This window comes from Salvelinus fontinalis, chromosome 1, assembly GCF_029448725.1.
Source record: "Salvelinus fontinalis isolate EN_2023a chromosome 1, ASM2944872v1, whole genome shotgun sequence".
Classification (NCBI taxonomy): Eukaryota; Metazoa; Chordata; class Actinopteri; order Salmoniformes; family Salmonidae; genus Salvelinus; species Salvelinus fontinalis.
In genome coordinates this window covers 76,718,575-76,738,099 of record NC_074665.1, presented here as the reverse complement: position 1 = coordinate 76,738,099, position 19,525 = coordinate 76,718,575, and the positions used below count along the sequence as shown (strand labels likewise).

The following is a 19,525-nucleotide window of genomic DNA, read 5'->3' as shown; positions in this document are numbered from 1 at the left end:
GAAGGAATGATGAAAGTGCTCTGTTAAATTGGACCCAGAGGGTGATTGATCATAGCTCTTCTCAGCTGAGCTTTCCAATGATCAATATCAGCTGGGGAAATCATATTAAATGATGCTCTCATCAGGCATGAAGATATAGAAACACCATTACGATTGAACGCTGGGTTTCCATTAGAACCAACAGAATAGATTTTTCTGCTCGTGCCACAACTTTACTGGCAAGCTTGTTTGGATGAAGTGGATGCAATACACAGGGGAACATGATGATTATGTCAACTTTAGTTCTGCAATTATCATAACTTTAGATGGGGTGTTGGAAAATGAGTTTACAGTGGGAGAATTGGGAAACCAGTGCCACTCCTAGTCCATACCAGCCCTGTATGAAATATCAGCCGTAGGTCAACTTTATAGGCCTCTTCATTGTGTTGTAGCTGTCAGACTGAGACAGTGTGACAGACTGTGCAGAAGAGGCCAGACCTGAGTTGCTTTACCTCACACCCTCTGTACTCTGAGTCCCCTGTGGTCAACATGATACACACACCGAATGGTCATCCCAGCATGTTCTGTGTTCCTACTGCCAGGAAAGCAGTGAATTACTTAGCCCTATTACAGTCCCGTTGGATGCAAGGCTTGGACCTCTATGGGTTTTTCCCTCTGCAGTCTCCAAGGGAAAATATGGGTGTATTATAGTCTAGACAGTCTGCACTAATGTACCAAAGAAAACACCTGTTGTCCTGTCAACTTTTTTCAATTTTTACTAATGACATGTCACTGGCTTTGAGTGTCTATGTATGCGGATGACTCAACACTATACGTCAGCTACTACAGCGACTGAAATTACTGCAACACTTAACAAAGAGCTGCAGTTAGTTTCAGAATGGGTGGCAAGGAATAAGTTACTCCTAAATATTTCAAAAACTAAAAGCATTGTATTTGGGACAAATCATTCACTAAACCTCGACTAAATCTTGTAATGAATAATGTGGTGATTGAGCAAGTTGAGATGACTAAACTGCTTGGAGTAACCCTGGATTGTAAACTGTCATGGTCAAAACCTATTGATACAACAGTAGCTAAGATGGGGAGCAGTCTGTCCATAATAAAGCGTCGCTCTACCTTAACAGCACTATCAACAAGGCAGGTCCTACAGGCCGTGGTTTTGTGACAACTGTTCAGTCGTGTGGTCAGGTGCCACAGAGGGACTTGGGAAAATGTAAATTGGCTCAGAACAGCGCAGCACGGCTGGCCTTTGGATGTACACAGAGAGCTAACATTAATAATTTGCATGTCAATCTCTCCTGGCTCAAAGTGGAGGAGAGATTGACTTCATCACTACTTGTATTTATGAGAGGTATTGACATGTTGAGTGCACCAAGGTGTCTGTTTTGAACTACTAGCGCACAGCTCGGACACCCATGCATACCCCACAAGACATGCCACAAGAGGTCTCTTCAGTAAAATTAGATTTAAAAAAATAACAGATAAAAATACACCTTTTGGAACAGCGGGAACTGTGAAGCAACACAAACATAGACAATATGCATACAAACACACGATAACATACGCACTATACACATACCCATGGATTTTGTAGATATAGAGTAGGGGCCTGAGGGCACACACTTTAGTGTGTTGTGAATGTATAACTGCTTTCATTTTGATGGACCCCAAGAATAGTAGCTGCTGTCTTGGCAGGAACTAATGGGGAGCCATAATAAACCCCAGGAAGAGTAGCTGCTGTCTTGGCAGGAACTAATGGGGAGCCATAATAAACCCCAGGAAGAGTAGCTGCTGCCTTGGCAGGAAATAATGGGGATCCATAATAAATACAAATAAGAAACCGCTTGATTGTGTTACAGCTCTGTTGAGGTCCTCTGTCAGAGCAGAATGCTGCAATGCAATGTTTTTCTTTGACAACAATGTGAACTGTGCTGATACTGAATGTAGTAAAGCTGGGGAAACTATTCCCCCGCCTGCTCATGAAGAGTAAAGCTGGGGAAACTATTCCCCCGCCTGCTCATGAAGAGTAAAGCTGGGGAAACTATTCCCCCGCCTGCTCATGAAGATGTACACAGGCTACTGTAATATACAACCATTGTCTTTTTCATAACCAATCTCTTCTTTCTGCAGAGCAAGCATCAGCAGGGATCCTTTCTATGACATGCTGGCAACCAGGAAGCGGAGAATAGCCAATAAGAAGTGAGGAGGAGCGCCTGGCCACACCCTTCCCATCATCAGTGATACCAGCATAGACCCCGGTCTGTCCAGGAGACCAGGGGGGTCTCTTTCACTCAGCCCAGGGACAGGACACATGGCTGCATGGCCACAGCAGAGACCAGGGTAAGGGGATGTAGTGGGGAATTGACTTTGGATGCTACACCTCTCCACTTCATCAGTATGGATAAAGGACAAGATGGGGAAGGGCACTTGATATTTTGGTCATCAGTTTCTTTTCAGATGTATGTGTGAATACAATTCACACAACTGTAAATTCTATGAAGTGTGAATGTACAGTATTGTGAGGACACTGAGAAACCGTATGGTCTGTGCTTCCCCAATGTCCCTACAGACTGAGCTTTCATCAGCCATATAAGCATGGATATTGTTGCCCTCTAGTGCTTGAGTCGAGTATGATTTAAATGTCAGAAGAGCCTCAATTTATGAATCAGCTGGTCTGATTTTCCACCCCTGAAATGATTGACACTAATACAATAGGGATGGTTTTTATTTTTTTTCAGTTTCTGTTTAACAATGAGATGCCCATGCCAGAGAGATCTCTGTGGTGAAGGAGATGTGACACCATTTTGTCTTAGAGCTATAATACATTGTCATGTTTGTGGGGCAGTTATCTAAAACTAGTTTATGTATTGATTCAAAGTCCACTGCTATAAATAATTTGTTTTTCATATTTTCTCTAATTACAAAAATGTTTTTTTCATCTTTACATTGTGTGTGTATATACACTGTACATAATGTTTATAATTTGTGTTTCTGTAGCATGTAAAAGTTATGGCTAGCCTACACCTGCTTAAAGTTGAGCATTACAGAGTACATACTGCAGTGGAAGAACTCCAACTCCTAAGAGCAAATGGAGGAAGATAAACAGATAATGACGTAACAGCCAAGCCAGCTGGGTTTCACATGGTGAAACAACTTCTCACTAGGGGCTCTACTCAATCTGTATCGCTGAAGTTCAGTGTCATGATTGAAATTTAAAGGCAACGTTCCTGCGTTAGTGGTGACTGCATGTACGGTGAACACACGTGTCGGCTTAATCGGAAATTACCTATCGCGCATTCTGTAACTCTTCAGTGATCCAGACTAAAGAGCGCCCCAGGGTGAGACTGACAGATCAGTGAACTTTCTACAGGTCCAAGTTGTGTAAAAGTTCACAAGATTCTCAGCATTGCAGGAGCCTTTCAACTCGTGAGGATTTTGAATAAAATAGAATGTTCAGATATTCTCCTGTGTCACTGACCAGTCTGACATGTGACTATGAACTGAGTACCCAGGTCCTGGTTTGAACTCCCTCACTGTCATTGTGTAACCTTGAAACAATATGAAAAATGACCTTACGACTGTTGGCCTTGAATCCAGAGTGTTTCAACAGTCTTATCTGACGAGCTTAAAAGCAATCAATTAAACAATCACTCATATGCAAAATCTTTTACCAAAATTCAGAGAACGGACTTCATCCGTCCAATACAAAGGCAGACACTATTCCCATCGGTGTGTACATGCCCAGTTAATCAACAACTTTCACTCCAACAAACAATGTGTGTAAACAAAGTAAGATGAGTTACTTTGACATTAGCAAATGTATTTATGGCTTTTATATACCCTGTACAATGTATAAATTTGACATGCTATTGTAGAACTAAAAATTTGTCTTTTTAGTTAGAAAAAAACCCAAGCAAACCATCCTACCCATTTCACTGACTTGTGTCCATAGAACAAGGTCTAAATTACGTTGTGGTAATTCTCTAAAACAAAACTATTCTCTATTTGTATTCCTGATACAGGACTTATGTATAAAAAAACTGATAGTACAGTTCAAAATTAAATTCACAGTATTTCTTATGGATGCTAGAAAACAGAATAAAAAATAAAAAAAGCAGAAACACAGGTCCAAAGCCATAAGTGGTAACATGATTATTGTTCAGCTTTTTTAAATGCTTGAATAAAAAGTTAAAAGAATTGGAAATCTCAGTGAGAGCGAGGGAAATCGTTCTTCTCCTGTGAAGGATTCAGAGGGATGATCTTAGGCTTTAGAAAGTAAAAAGAGCTGTCCTGAAGTCTCCAGTGTAGGTGGAGTTGTGTTAAGTACACACTTAGTCACAACAGCCCAGCTGCATGGGGCCCAGGCCAGCTCCTTCTCCTCCAGACACTACTCACTCCATAACATTTCCCTCCATCAGAGAGAGGTTTTATACCTCCACCTATACAGATATGTGGATAATGGTGACAAACAGTTCATCTCCTAGGCAAGAAAACTATTTGTCTTCCTCTTTTTGGATTAGTTGATCAGTTCTCCGAGGAGGAATAAGTCTCGTTTGAACAAAGTCCTGAGTCTTCCACTGTGCAGCTTATTCATCATAATGTACATTGAGTGACAAGTGTACACCGCTGAAGAGTGAATTTGAAAAAAAATCTAGTAGAATCTTAATTTCTCGTGGTAAAAATACAGTATATTCCCAATAATACAGCACCACGTTCAAATATTTGGGATGACATTCCTGTTGCTGTTGAATTTCACTTTTATATAAAGGTTGATATTTAAAGTAAAGTATTCCAAGTCTGCAATGAGAGGGAAAGATGTCAGGTTTGCAGACAGTCCCATCAGTCTTTACACAATCAAGATGAGTTGAAACCGGCTCCTGTTTTTCCACTCACAACCATGCAGTCAAGCATAGAGATTCTGAGAGTAAGACAGAGGCAAAGGAAAGATACTTACATTGTTCTGTGTCTCTGGTCGAACAGAGAAAATCTACTGTCTAAGGTCATTGTACAGTCCATTGGTAGAACATTCGTGGGAGTTTCCATTGGGTTGACCTAAGCCATTACCTACGACAAAACATTATGGTCAAAATGATAGATTAACACAGTGAGAAACAACTGCACCTATAGAAACCACATCTGCTTGTTTTTTTACCTGTGTGTTTGTTGAAGTGGCAGTGCGATGCGTTTTGAGGAGCTGCTGTTGGTGATCCATCACGAGAGGAGAAGGAGCGGTCGTTGTCATCGGCGCGATGCCGTTTCTTGGGGTAGCTGTTGTCATAGCCATCGTCCTGGTAACGTTGCTTCTTGCTCGCCCTCTCATCGTCACTGCTGCTTGCCCTGCGACCCTCCCGGGGGGCATTGGGGTCACGGTGCCCCTCGGAACTCTGGGTAGAGCGGATCTCACCCTCCGACTTCTCATCCTCCGTGTCAGTGTCATACCTCCTACTTTTCTTGTGTTTGGAGGAACTGCTGCCGTCGGCTGCCCTGCCAGAGGAATCCACGTCAAAGGTCCTGGAAGAAAGAACACCCAGGTCAGAGTTAATATAGATCAGTTGTTACTTTATCTGACATTGTCTCATTGTGGAGGTTTAAGAGAGAAGAAAGACTGCCTTACCTATTCTCTCGGTGCCTCTCTCTGTCCTTGGACTTCTTCTTCTTGCTCTTCTTGGGTTTCTTGGCCCGACGCTCCTCAGAGCTGTCCTTTCTCTCCTCTCTGTGAGGCTCGGGTCGTTTCTCCAGGGCTGGTCTGGCTGGGGAAAGGGCTGGGTGAGGTAGGGACTGACTGGGCTTGGTGCTGGAGCTCAGTGGGGTGGGCAGAGGGGTCTCCTGTGAAGGGTGGTAACCCCTCTCTTTACCTTCATCCCTCCACCTTGAGCGTCCATGAAGCTCCTCTCTGTGTGGGAGGCTGTGGTGGCTGTGCTCCCTCCTGTCCCTATTCCTGTCCTCTCTCGTTCTGTGGTGGTAATGGTGGTGACAGCGGTCCCTGTCCCTCTCTCTGGGGTGATAGCGTCGCTGTGAGAGGAATGCCTCAGACTCCCAGTTCCGGTGTCTGTCCCGGCTGAGCGAGCGGTCCCGGTACGACCGGTGGTAGTCTCTGTCTCGGTGGTCTCGCCGGTGCCGGTCTGAGTCATGGTCCCGGTTGCGTTCACGGCTCCTGTCCCGGTGGTACCTATCCCCTTCTCTGTCTTTATCCCGGTCAGAAAAGTACAGCCGGTCTCGATCCCTATCGCGGTCCGAAGAATGTAGTCGGCCTTTCTCCTTATCCCGATCGGAAGAGTTCAACCTGCCTTTCTCCTCCCGATCGGAAGAGTACATCTGGTCTCTTCCCTCTTTGGAGCTGGGCTTTCCATCCAGCCCTGCAGCTGGGCTGTTCTGGGTCTCTATGACGTCCTCCCCAGGTCCCCTGTGTGGGGCTCCGAGGCCTTTCGTGGCTCCCAGGCCTGGTCCGGAGAGGGCTGGGGCGACTGGGGTACTGAGGGTGCGGGGGGTGGGCTGGAGGAATAAGACCCCAGGGTTGGAGCTGGATTCCCTCAAGGCGTCGGTAAGTGGTTTAGCTCCAACATCAGCCAATGAGGATGAAGGTTTAGCTGCGGTTGATGGTGCGTGGTGAGGGAGGGAGCCAGAGTGAGTTTTAGCCATTTTCTCTGGGGTGAGGGAGAGGCGGCTGTCGATGTCGGCACTGTGCAGGCCTTGAGAGGTGCTGGCCTGGCTGGGGGTGGCACAATACACCTCTTTGCTGTAGAAAAAACAACATTTCATGAATTACTGGATCTTCAAATCATCAAGCAAAGTGGATCAGAAGAAGAGAATTTGATCACGCTCACCTTGGGCCACTGTGGTGAGCCTCCGCCCCATTAGACATGCTGGAACCCAAACCGGGCGACATCGCATGACCGTTACCGTGGATCTGCACAACAACACACGCATAATGAGTACACAGGTGTTTGTGTGAATCCTTTTGCTAATGTGATTTGTGGAGTTTAGTGAAGTATTTAAAATGTGTGTCGACTGAGTATAGGTACCTTCTCAGGGTGTTTGATGTCATTGATGTTGTGGTGTCCGTTCTGGCTGAGTTTGGAGAAGCTGTTGGTCCCGTTACGGTGCATGGTAGCTTGGCCGTTACCGATGCCGTTGGTCTTGAGGGCCAGCACTCTGGGGACGGGGCCGTAGACGGTCTCTCCCTTCCTCCCGTTAATGTGAGGCTTTGCCGTGCCGTTCCCCAGACCACTGCCTCCCTCCTGGTCCGACTCTTCAGACGACTCCTGGCCGTACGGCACCAGGAACGACGCCCCGTGACCGTTTCTGTTACCGGAGGGAGTGCCGTTAACGTGGGGATCCCGGGGCATAGACATGTCTGATGTAGACTGTGACGAAGAGGACGGCTGGACGTAAGAGGATGATGAGGGGGGGATCTGTTTACCCTGACCGATGAAGAAGGAGAGCTTCTGGCGCTTGGCGGGGTCAGGGATGCCTGTGGGATGGCTGAGAGGATGGGAGGAAGAGGTGGCGAGCGGGCTGTAGCTAGTCTTTCCCATGCTGCTGTCACTGCTGGTGCTGGGCTTAGAGCCAGAGGGGTAGTCACTTAGCGAGCCATTCCCATTGACGTGAAAGAGGTTCTTGGACACACACACACACACACACACACATTGGTTACAGGCTCTTACTAAACATCTTGCCTCTGAACAGGTTGTGCAAAAGCTGGTGTTTAGGCTGTACCTTGGCCATGTGTGGGGGCAGCTGTGGCCCTATAAAGCCAGTGTTGGTGTGCCGTGGCCCAATGTTGACCCGGGGTGTGAGGATGGGGCGGGGGGACGACTGGCCGAGGGGCCCCGGTGTCCGGCACGTGTGATTGTAGTCCCCTCCTGAAGAACGATCAGGTGACCTTGTGGCCAGAACAGGCAGCACCCATGACAGATCAAAAAACTCAACCACAAAGGGAAAACAACCTGCGCAGAACTGTTGCGTGGTCCAACACAATGCTTTAACATGCCAATATTTTACACCATTCAAACAACGCTCCCCTTGGTTGACAGGGTGTACAATACACAGTGAATGGGAGCTCACCTGATGTAGAAGAGGACGTAAGCCTGCTGGTTGAGGACTGACCTAATGTCACTGACCAACACAGAGGAGTCATTCAACTGGTACCACTGGCCATTGCTAGCCTGAAAGAGAGAGACTTATAAAACATGCATCACACTGACATACGTAAGTATTAACATAATTCTTTATAGAAGACTGTAATCAAACATCTGGCTTACATAGAAGTGGTGAGAGGATTATTCACATGGGGGTTTGGGTTGTAGTCGTTAAGCTTTCTCTTTCATTGATTGTTCGTGAACCATCCTACTAGTGACTTCTGCCAATATTGGAGCTTACCTTGAAGTAGCAGTAGTAATACAGTGGGCAGAACAAGTATTTGGTACACTGCGGAATTTGCAGGTTTTCCTACTGACAAAGCATGTAGAGGTCTGTCATTTTTATCATAGGTACACTTCAACTGTGAGATACGGAATCTAAAACAAATCCTGAAAATCACATTGTATGATTTTTAAGTATTTAATTTGCATTTTATTGCATGACATAAGTATTTGATCACCTACCAACCAGTAAGACCTCCGGCTCTCACAGACCTGTTAGTTTTTCTTTAAGAAGCCCTCCTGTTCTCCACTCATTACCTGTATTAACTGCACCTGTTTGAACTCGTTACCTGTATAAAAGACACCTGTCCACACACTCAATCAAGCAGACTCCAACCTCTCCACAATGGCCAAGACCAGAGAGCTGTGTAAGGACATCAGGGATAGAATTGTAGATCTGCACAAGGCTGGGATGGGCTACAGGACAATAGGCAAGCAGCTTGGTGAGAAGGCAACAACTGTTGGCGCAATTATTAAAAATGGAAGAAGTTCAAGATGACAGTAAATCACCCTCGGTCTGGGGCTCCATGCAAGATCTCACCTTGTGGGGCATCAATGATCATGAGGAAGGTGAGGGATCAGCCCACAACTACACAGCAGGACTTAGTCAATGACCTGAAGAGAGCTGGGACCACAGTCTCAAAGAAAACCATTAGTAACACACTACGCCGTCATGAATTAAAATCCTGCAGCGCACGCAATGTCCCCCTGCTCAAGCCAGCGCATGTCCAGGCCCGTCTGAAATTTGCCAATGACCATCTGGATGATCCAGAGCAGGAATGGGAGAAGGTCATGTGGTCTGATGAGACAAAAATAGAGCTTTTTGGTCTAAACTCCACTCGCCGTGTTTGGAGGAAGAAGGATGAGTACAACCCCAAGAACACCGTGAAGCATGGAGGTGGAAACATCATTCTTTGGGGATGCTTTTCTGCAAAGGGGACAGGACGACTGCACCGTATTGAGGGGAGGATGGATGGGGCCATGTATCGCGAGATCTTGGCCAACAACCTCCTTCCCTCAGTAAGAGCTTTGAAGATGGGTTGTGGCTGGGTCTTCCAGCATGACAACGACCCAAAACACACAGCCAGGGCAACTAAGGAGTGGCTCCGTAAGAAGCATATCAAGGTCCTGGAGTGGCTTAGCCAGTCTCCAGACCTGAACCAAATAGAAAATCTTTGGAGGGAGCTGAAAGTCCATATTGCCCAGCGACAGCCCCGAAACCTGAAGGATCTGGAGAAGGTCTGTATGGAGGAGTGGGCCAAAATCCCTGCTGCAGTGTGCAAACCTGGAACTACAAGAAACGTATGATCTCTGTAATTGCAAACAAAGGTTTCTCTACCAAATATTAAGTTCTGCTTTTCTGATGTATCAAATAATTATGTCATGCAATAAAATGCAAATTAATTACTTAATCATACAATGTTATTTTCTGGATTTTTGTTTTAGATTCCGTCTCACTGTTGCAGTGTACCTATGATAAAAATTACAGACCTCTGCATGCTTTGTAAGTAGGAAAACCTGCAAAATCGACAGTCTATCAAATAATTCTTCTCCCCACTGTATATATTAGGTTAGATGTTAGGGCTGACCTCAAGTGTATTTTAGGAAGCCCTAAAATACAGTGCATTCGGGAAAGTATTCAAACCAATCTCCTTTTTCCACTTTGTTACGTTACAGCCTTATTCCATTTTCAGGCCTCTCCAGAGATGTTCGATCCAGTTCAAGTCTGGGCTCTGGCGGGGCCACTCAAGGACATTCAGAGACTTATCCTGAAGTCACTCCTGCATCGTCTTGTCTGTGTGCTTAGGGTCGTTGTCCTGTTGGAAGGTGAACCAATCGCCCTAGTCTGAGGTCCTGAGCGCTCTATAGCAGGTTTTCATCAAGGATCGCTCTGTACTTTGCTCTGTTCATCTTTCCCTTGATCCTGACTAGTCTCCCAGTCCCTGCTGCTGAAAAACATCCCCACAGCATGATGTTGCCACCACCATGCTTCACCGTAGGGATGGTGCCAGGTTTCCTCCAGACGTGACGCTTGGCATTCAGGCCAAAGAGGTCAATCTTGGTTTCATCAGACCAGAGAATCTTGTTACTCATGTTCTGAGAGTCCTTTAGGTGCCTTTTGGCAAACTCCAAGCAGGCTGTCATGTGCCCTTTACTGAGGAATGGCTTCCGTCTGGCCACTCTACCATAAAGGCCTGATTGGTGGAGTGCTGCAGAGATGGTTGTCCATTGGGAAGGTTCCCCCATCTTCACAGAGGAACTCTGGAGCTCTGTCAGAGTGACCATCGGGTTCTTGGTCTCCTCCCCTGACCAAGTCCCTTCTCCCCCGATTGCTCAGTTTGGCCAGGCGGCCAGCTCTAGGAAGAGTCTTGGTGGTTCCAAACTTTTTCCACTTAAGAATGATGAGGCCACTGTGTTCTTGGGGACCTTCAATGCTGCAGAAATGTTTTGGTATCCTTTCCCAGATCTGTGTCTCAGATCTAGACGGCCAAATTCTTTGACCTCGTGCCTTGGTTTTTGCTCTGACGTGCACTGTCAACTGTGGGACCTTATATAGACAGGTGTGTGCCTTTCCAAATCATGTCCAATCAATTGAACTTACCCCAGGTGGGCTCCAACGAAGTTGTAGAAACATCGAGGATGATGGGGCTCCCGAGTGGCGCAGTGGTCTAAAGCACTGCACCTCGGTGTTAGAGGTGTCACTACACTGGTTCGAATCTAGGTTGTATCACAACCAGCCATGATTGGGAGTCCTATAGGGCAGCGCACAATTGGCCCAGCGTCTTTGGCCTTTGTAGGCCGTCATTTTAAATAAGAATGTGTTCTTAATGACTTGTAGTTAAATAAAGATAAAATGATCAACTGAAACAGGATGCACCGGAGCTCAACGTCGAGTCTCATAGCAAAGGGTCTGAATACTTATGTAGATAAAGGTGTTTAACTGTTACAAATAAAAACAGATTTTTCGCTTTGTCATTATGGGGTATTGTGTGTAGATCGAGTAAAAATCTTTTAGAAAAACGCTGTAACGTAATAAAATGTGGAAAAAGTCAAGGGGTCTGAATACACCGCATATTAGTGCTTACCTTGACGTAGCAGTAGTAGTGTCCAGCGTGGCAGCTGAAGCCAGAGTGCACCAGGACAGCATAGAGTACGTAGACCTGGGGCTCGCCGTGGGACTGAGACATGAAGGGACGCAGGTCTAGGCACTCAGCATACCTCACATCCTAAAGGAGAGAAACAGGCAATGGCAGTGGAAATCTAGATAAAGATCTGTAAAAAACAACACTGATTTCCATGTACATTTTGCTGTCACTGACAATGTTTTCTGATGTCTTACCTTAGCGATCTTGCCCCCGTTGTAGTTGGCGAATCGCTTCAGTGAGATGGTGAGCACATTAGCGCTGCGGTGGATGGTGAATCTCTTAGAGGCTGGAACCATCTTCTTACACCTGCACAGACGGATCAGTTAGAAATACCAAAAACAAAACATGTAGAATTAGGTCACAATAACACTGGTTTAGGCAGCGTTATGCTGAGGGGGACAATAATAACACTGGTTTAAGCAGCGTTATGCTGAGATGAACAATAAATGAATCCAGATCTACTCACTTAGCGCATCTGTAGGCATTCTCTCCATCTAGCTGCTCAGGCTTAACAAACTGTTCCAGAGCCTTTGTGATACTGGGAGCAGTCTGAAAGGTAACACGGGAGACAGTTGTCAATGATGCATTCTTAGCAAGACACAATGGTTGACAGGTTCTCCATTGTGCAGCATGATAGGCAGTTCAACGTTACCTTTATTTCCAAAGCAACATCCAAATAAGGGTCAAAGGTGTCTGAGACCGCTTTGCAGTTGAAACATTTTACTGTAAAAAGACAGACACAATTAGATTATCTTACCTATTAACACACGACAGTCATCTAATGGTGTACAACATACAGCGAGAAAGTATAGAAATCAAACTTATTCAGCAATTGTCACAGTGCTTTACAGATACAGTTGAAGTCGAAGTTTACATACACTTAGGTTGGAGTCATTAAAACTCGTTTTCCAACTACACAAATTTTTTGTTAACAAACTATAGTTTTGGCAAGTCAGTTAGGCCATCTACTTTGTGCATGACAAGTAATTTTTTCAACAATTGTTTACAGACAGATTATTTCACTGTATCACAATTCTAGTGCGTCAGAAGTTTACATACACTAAGTTGACTGTGCCTTTAAACAGCTTGGAAAATTCTATAAAATGATGTCATGGCTTTAGAAGCTTCTGATAGGCTAATTGACATCATTTGAGTCAATTGGAGGTGTACCTGTGGATGTATTTCAAGGCCTACCTTCAAATGCAGTGCCTCTTTGCTTGACATCATGGGAAAATAAAAAAGAAACCAGCCAAGACCTCAGAAAAAAATATTGTAGACTTCCACAAGTCTGGTTCATCCTTGGGAGCAATTTCCAAACGCCTGAAGGTACCACGTTCATCTGTACAAACAATAGTACGCAAGTATAAACACCATGGGACCATGCAGCCGTCATACTGCTCAGGAAGGAGACGTGTTCTGTCTCCTAGAGATGAACGTACTTTGGTGCAAATCCATCCCAGAACAACAGCAAAGGACCTTGTGAAGATGCTGGAGGAAACGGGTACAAAAGTATCTATATCCACAGTAAAACAAGGGAAAAGGGGGAGGCTTGTAAGCTGAAGAACACCATCCCAACCGTGAAGCACGGGGGTGGCAGTATCATGTTGTGGGGGTGCTTTGCTGCAGGAGGGACTGGTGCACTTCACAAAATAAATGGCATCATGAGGAAGGAAAACAATGTGACTATATTGAAGCAACATCTCAAGACATCAGTCAGGAAGTTAAAGCTTGGTCGCAAATGGACAATGACCCCAAGCATACTTCCAAAGTTGTGGAAAGATGGCTTAAGGAAAACAAAGTCAAGGTATTGGAGTGGCCATCACAAAGCCCTGACCTCAATCCTATAGAAGATTTGTGGGCAGAATTGAAAAAGCGTGTGCGAGCAATGAGGAATGAGTCAAAATTCACCCTACTTATTGTGGGAAGCTTGTGGAAGGCTACCCAAAACATTTGATCCAAGTTAAAGGCAATGAAACCAAATACTAATTGAGTGTATGTAAACTTCTGACCCACTGGGAATGTGATGAAATAAATCACTACTATTATTCTGACATTTCACATTCTTAAAATAAAGTGGTGATCCTAAAACAGGGAATTTTTTTACAAGGATTAAATGTCAGGAATTGTGAAATTTAGTTTAAATGTATTTGCTAAGGTGTATGTAAACCGCCGACTTCAACTGTACCTAGTCTAATACCCCAAAGAGCAAGCAACGCTCGTATCGGCTTCAGTAAGTGAAACATTTAAAGATTACACTAATAAGCCTACCTCTGGACCGTAGATACCCTCCAAAGACTTGATGGATGAAACTGGTTGCTTGCGTTTGCCTGTCCAATCTGTTGTACAAGGAAACATCAAACCGTTAAAGATGCTTATCAGTGACTTCCAATAGCCTTAACGGAAATTGCCTTTATGCGTATACACAGGATCATATAAATCAAGATAGCCTTCATTTAATTATTCATTGGGACAGCCCTTTACTGAGCAACAGACAGCTGAGGAAATATAGCAAAAGTAATTGCTGAGAGTAGAGGCAACCTGTTGGGGGGCAGAATAGCCTTCCACTACACGGGAGGGGGATCCTAAAGTCAGTTAAGGATCCCTGGTATATAGGAGATGGTCACTAAAACATGATATATTAATCATGTCTCACTCTGTGCTATACGTGAATGTGGGTCAGATGAGATGCAAGTCCAGAACAGTGCTTCCTAGTGGCTGAACACTGATTTCAGTGTAACACCTACTTGTTTAGAGGCAGGCAGGACTTTTGCATAGCGTCAACTGTGTACCGCAGGAACTCATGGGCGTCCTCTTGGCTGCCAAAGCGGAAATGCTTTGCAATCCCTGCACAGGTGTTATACAGAGGTGGGGAGGAAGACTCAATAAATTATAGACTTTAACCCTGTCAGTTTGCCCTACAAAATTACAGCATCAACTCTTTTTTGGAGGGAAAACTATTTTGCTGACAAGGTTTCCCAGAATTCTGCACCTGTGACGCAGTCCCAACTCTCCTTCCATTTTTGGAGGGAAAAACTAAAAACTGTTATTTAGTTGTAATGGCTTTCAACACGCCTGAACAAAGACTTTCCTATCAACTTTGTGCTAAAGGGTTTCCCCCTCTGATTCCAAGTAAACACTACTTACGTTTGAGCTCGTTGAGGACTCCGATGGGCTTGATGACATTCCCAGAGTTGGCGAAGACCTGGGTGATGTGATTCTGCATTGTGCACATCATACAGAACCCAGGCTCATGACCTGAACATCAACACAGATGACGGTCAATCAGGTAATAGGTATTAAAGGTACAATGCATTTAAAGGTCTCAATAACAAATAATTTATCATTTCTGGGTAACAATTAAATACCTTAATGTGATTGTTTTCAATTAAACTGGTAAAAAAATAAATCAAAATAGCTTAACAAAAATCGATTTCAAGCAAGAATTTTGCTAGGATTGTCTGGGAGTGATCTGAGTGGGGAGGGAAAAACTAGCGGTTACTGGCAAAGATGTTTGGAACTCTTTCTAATTGGTCTATTAACTAATTTACCAGGCCAAAACACCATCCCACCAAAACAGGCTGAAATTTCAGGCAGTCTTTTCAAACAGCTCTTACACTTAAAGGGCAATATCATAATTTTCACAGTATTATTCCAACTTTTAGGCTGGAAATGTATATAAAACACATTAAAAGCTAGTTGATTGCACTTGGCCTTTAAAGGGATACTTTGGGATTTTGGCAATGAAGCCCTTTTATCTACTTCCCCGGAGTCAGATGAACGGCATGAAGGAAGTTAGAAGTAGTTTTGTGAGCCAATGCTAACTATCATTAGCGCAATCAAAGTTTATACCATAGAGTTTTGGTGCAGGTATAGCCAACTAGCGAAAAAATAATGCTGTAAAATAACGTAAAAATAATATCCCATTTTTTTTAATTTTTTTTACCCCATCACTAATTGTCAAAGCTCCAAGTATCCATTGAAGCAAACAACCAACATACAGTGCCCAGAAAGTATTCACACCCCTTGACTTATTCCACATTTTATGTTACAGCCCGAATTCAAAATTGATTATTTTGATTTCTCTCACCCATCTACACACAATACCCCATAATAAAAAGTTAACATGGTTTTTGAATGTAGCAAATTTATTGAAAATGAAATAGAAAATAAATCGAATTTACATAAATCTTCGCACCCCTGAGTCAATACTTTGTAGAAGAACCTTTGGCGGCGTTTACAGCTTTGAGTCATCTTGAATATGTCTGTCAACTTTTGGGATTTTCTCCCATTTCTTTCTTGCAAATGTTCTCAAGCTATGTTAAGTTAGATGGGGAGCGGCGGTGATCAGCAACCCTCAAGTCTTTCCACAGATTTTCAATAGGATTCAAGTCTAGGCTTTGGCTGGGCCACTCAATGACTTTCAAATTCTTGTTCTGAAGCCATTCCAGCATGGCTTTGGCTGTCTGCTTGGGGTTATTGTCCTGTTGGAATGTACATCTTCGCCCCCAGTCTGAGGTCGTTTGCACTCTGAAGCAGGTTCTTAGTAAAGGGTTTGCCTGTATTTGGCGCCATTCATTGTTCCCGCCCATCCTTACCAGTCTCCCAGTTGCTGAATAGCATCACCATAGCATTTTTTTTTTTTTTTTCCACCTTTATTTAACCAGGTAGGCTAGTTGAGAACAAGTTCTCATTTGCAACTGCGACCTGGCCAAGATAAAGCATAGCAGTGTGAACAGACAACAACACAGAGTTACACATGGAGTAAACAATAAACAAGTCAATAACATGGTAGAAAAAAAAGAGAATCTATATACAATGTGTGCAAAAGGCATGAGGTAGGCAATAAATCGAGTAATTACAATTTAGCAGATTAACACTGGAGTGATAAATCATCAGATGATCATGTGCAAGAAGAGATACTGGTGTGCAAAAGAGCAGAAAAGTAAATAAATAAAAGCAGTATGGGGGGTGAGGTAGGTAAATTGGGTGGGTAGTTTACAGATGGACTATGTACAGCTGCAGCGATCGGTTAGCTGCTCGGATAGCAGATTTTTAAAGTTGTTGAGGGAGATAAAAGTCTCCAACTTCAGAGATTTTTGCAATTCGTTCCAGTCGCAGGCAGCAGAGAACTGGAAGGAAAGGCGTCCAAATGAGGTTTTGGCTTTAGGGATGATCAGTGAGATACACCTGCTGGAGCGCGTGCTACGGGTGGGTGTAGCCATCGTGACCAGTGAACTGAGATAAGGCGCCACTTTACCTAGCATAGCCTTGTAGATGACCTGGAGCCAGTGGGTCTGACGACGAACATGTAGCGAGGGCCAGCCGACTAGGGCATACAGGTCGCAGTGGTGGGTCGTATAAGGTGCTTTAGTAACAAAACGGATGGCACTGTGATAAACTGCATCCAGTTTGCTGAGTAGAGTATTGGAAGCTATTTTGTAGATGACATCGCCGAAGTCGAGGATCGGTAGGATAGTCAGTTTTACTAGGGTAAGTTTGGCGGCGTGAGTGAAGGAGGCTTTGTTGCGGAATAGAAAGCCGACTCTAGATTTGATTTTGGATTGGAGATGTTTGATATGAGTCTGGAAGGAGAGTTTGCAGTCTAGCCAGACACCTAGGTACTTATAGATGTCCACATATTCTAGGTCGGAACCGTCCAGGGTGGTGATGCTAGTCGGGCGTGCGGGTGCAGGCAGCGAACGGTTGAAAAGCATGCATTTGGTTTTACTAGCGTTTAAGAGCAGTTGGAGGCCACGGAAGGAGTGTTGTATGGCATTGAAGCTCGTTTGGAGGTTAGATAGCACAGTGTCCAAGGAAGGGCCGGAAGTATACAGAATGGTGTCGTCTGCATAGAGGTGGGTCAGGGAATCGCCCGCAGCAAGAGCAACATCATTGATGTATACAGAGAAGAGTCGGCCCGAGAATTGAACCCTGTGGTACCCCCATAGAGACTGCCAGAGGACCGGACAACATGCCCTCCGATTTGACACACTGAACTCTGTCTGCAAAGTAGTTGGTGAACCAGGCAAGGCAGTCATTAGAAAAACCGAGGCTATTGAGTCTGCCGATAAGAATATGGTGATTGACAGAGTCGAAAGCCTTGGCCAGGTCGATGAAGACGGCTGCACAGTAATGTCTTTTATCGATGGCGGTTATGACATCGTTTAGTACCTTGAGTGTGGCTGAGGTGCACCCGTGACCGGCTCGGAAACCGGATTGCACAGCGGAGAAGGTACGGTGGGATTCGAGATGGTCAGTGATCTGTTTGTTGACTTGGCTTTCGAAGACCTTAGATAGGCAGGGCAGGATGGATATAGGTCTGTAACAGTTTGGGTCCAGGGTGTCTCCCCCTTTGAAGAGGGGGATGACCGCGGCAGCTTTCCAATCCTTGGGGATCTCAGATGATACGAAGGAGAGGTTGAACAGGCTGGTAATAGGGGGTGCGACAATGGCGGCGGACAGTTTCAGAAATAGGGGGTCCAGATTGTCAAGCCCAGCTGATTTGTATGGGTCCAGGTTTTCCAGCTCTTTCAGAACATCTGCTATCTGGATATGGGTAAAGGAGAAGCTGGGGAGGCTTGGGCGAGTAGCAGCGGGGGGGGGCGGGGCTGTTGGCCAAGGTTGGAGTCGCCAGGAGGAAGGCATGGCCAGCCATTGAGAAATGTTTGTTGAAGTTTTCGATTATCACGGACTTATCAGTGGTGACCGTGTTACCTAGCCTCAGTGAAGTGGGCAGCTGGGAGGAGGTGCTCTTGTTTTCCATGGACTTTACAGTATCCCAGAACTTTTTGGAGTTAGAGCTACAGGATGCAAATTTCTGCTTGAAAAAGCTGGCCTTTGCTTTCCTGACTGACTGCGTGTATTGGTTCCTGACTTCCCTGAACAGTTGCATATAGCGGGGGGTCTTCGATGCTATTGCAGTTCGCCACAGGATGTTTTTGTGCTGCTCGAGTGCAGTCAGGTCTGGAGTGAACCAGGGGCTATATCTGTTCTTGGTTCTGCATTTTTTGAACAGGGCATGCATGTCTAATATGGTGAGGAAGTAACTTTTAAAGAATGACCAGGCATCCTCAACTGACGGGATGAGGTCAATATCCTTCCAGGGTACCCGGGCCAGGTCGATTAGAAAGGCCTGCTCGCAGAAGTGTTTTAGGGAGCGTTTGACAGTGATGAGGGGTGGTCGTTTGGCCGCGGACCCGTGGCGGATACAGGCAATGAGGCAGTGATCGCTGAGATCTTGATTGAAGACAGCAGAGGTGTATTTGGAGGGCAAGTTGGTCAGGATAATGTCTATTAGGGTGCCCATGTTTACGGATTTAGGGTTGTACCTGGTGGGTTCCTTGATGATTTGAGTGAGATTGAGGGCATCAAGCTTAGATTGTAGGACTGCCGGGGTGTTAAGCATATCCCAGTTTAGGTCACGTAACAGAACAAACTCTGAAGCTAGGTGGGGAGCGATCAATTCACAGATGGTGTCCAGGGCACAGCTGGGAGCTGAGGGGGGTCGGTAGCAGGCGGCAACAGTGAGAGACTTATTTCTGGAGAGATTAATTTTTAAAATTAGAAGTTCGAACTGTTTGGGCATAGACCTGGAAAGTATGACAGAACTTTGCAGGCTATCTCTGCAGTAGATTGCAACTCCTCCCCCTTTGGCAGTTCTATCTTGACGGAAAGTGTTATAGTTGGGTATGGAAATCTCAGAATTTTTGGTGGCCTTCCTAAGCCAGGATTCGGAAACGGCAAGGACATCGGGGTTGGCAGAGTGTGCTAAAGCGGTGAGTAAGGCAAACTTAGGGAGGAGGCTTCTGATGTTGACATGCATAAGGCCAAGGCTTTTTCGATCACAGAAGTCAACAAATGAGGGTGACTGGGGACATGCAGGGCCTGGGTTTACCTCCACATCACCCGAGGAAGAGAGGAGTAGTAGGATGAGGGTGCGGCTAAAGGCTATCAAAACTG

The 19,525-nt window shown here is 45.2% G+C and overlaps 2 protein-coding genes across 5 annotated transcripts in view; one reads left to right on the top strand and one right to left on the bottom strand.

The window, feature by feature from the left end:
* The window catches only part of LOC129820709 (cytohesin-3), a 50,641-nt gene extending 47,181 nt beyond the window's left edge, over positions 1 to 3,460 (top strand). For all 3 annotated transcript variants that reach the window (XM_055878856.1, XM_055878011.1, XM_055879524.1), the window contains one exon: positions 2,131 to 3,460. In XM_055878856.1, the coding sequence (XP_055734831.1) occupies positions 2,131 to 2,203 (73 nt within the window). In that variant the 3' untranslated portion in view covers positions 2,204 to 3,460. The remainder of the gene's footprint in view (positions 1 to 2,130) is intronic.
* LOC129861472 (ubiquitin carboxyl-terminal hydrolase 42-like) overlaps positions 2,710 to 19,525 on the bottom strand; it is a 35,211-nt gene continuing 18,395 nt past the window's right edge. The window contains exons 4-18 of one of the 2 annotated variants that reach the window (XM_055933022.1): positions 14,711 to 14,821; positions 14,311 to 14,410; positions 13,835 to 13,902; positions 12,219 to 12,289; positions 12,033 to 12,115; positions 11,761 to 11,872; positions 11,507 to 11,647; positions 8,065 to 8,165; positions 7,717 to 7,882; positions 7,023 to 7,616; positions 6,825 to 6,907; positions 5,615 to 6,736; positions 5,153 to 5,511; positions 4,955 to 5,064; positions 3,652 to 4,797 (exon numbers count right to left, since the gene is read on the bottom strand). In XM_055933022.1, coding sequence (XP_055788997.1) covers positions 4,988 to 5,064; positions 5,153 to 5,511; positions 5,615 to 6,736; positions 6,825 to 6,907; positions 7,023 to 7,616; positions 7,717 to 7,882; positions 8,065 to 8,165; positions 11,507 to 11,647; positions 11,761 to 11,872; positions 12,033 to 12,115; positions 12,219 to 12,289; positions 13,835 to 13,902; positions 14,311 to 14,410; positions 14,711 to 14,821 — 3,188 coding nt within the window. In that variant the 3' untranslated portion in view covers positions 3,652 to 4,797; positions 4,955 to 4,987. Of the gene's footprint in view, positions 4,798 to 4,954; positions 5,065 to 5,152; positions 5,512 to 5,614; positions 6,737 to 6,824; positions 6,908 to 7,022; positions 7,617 to 7,716; positions 7,883 to 8,064; positions 8,166 to 11,506; positions 11,648 to 11,760; positions 11,873 to 12,032; positions 12,116 to 12,218; positions 12,290 to 12,760; positions 12,981 to 13,834; positions 13,903 to 14,310; positions 14,411 to 14,710; positions 14,822 to 19,525 lie in introns of those variants that run through there. The other variant, XM_055933846.1, reaches the window with a different exon arrangement.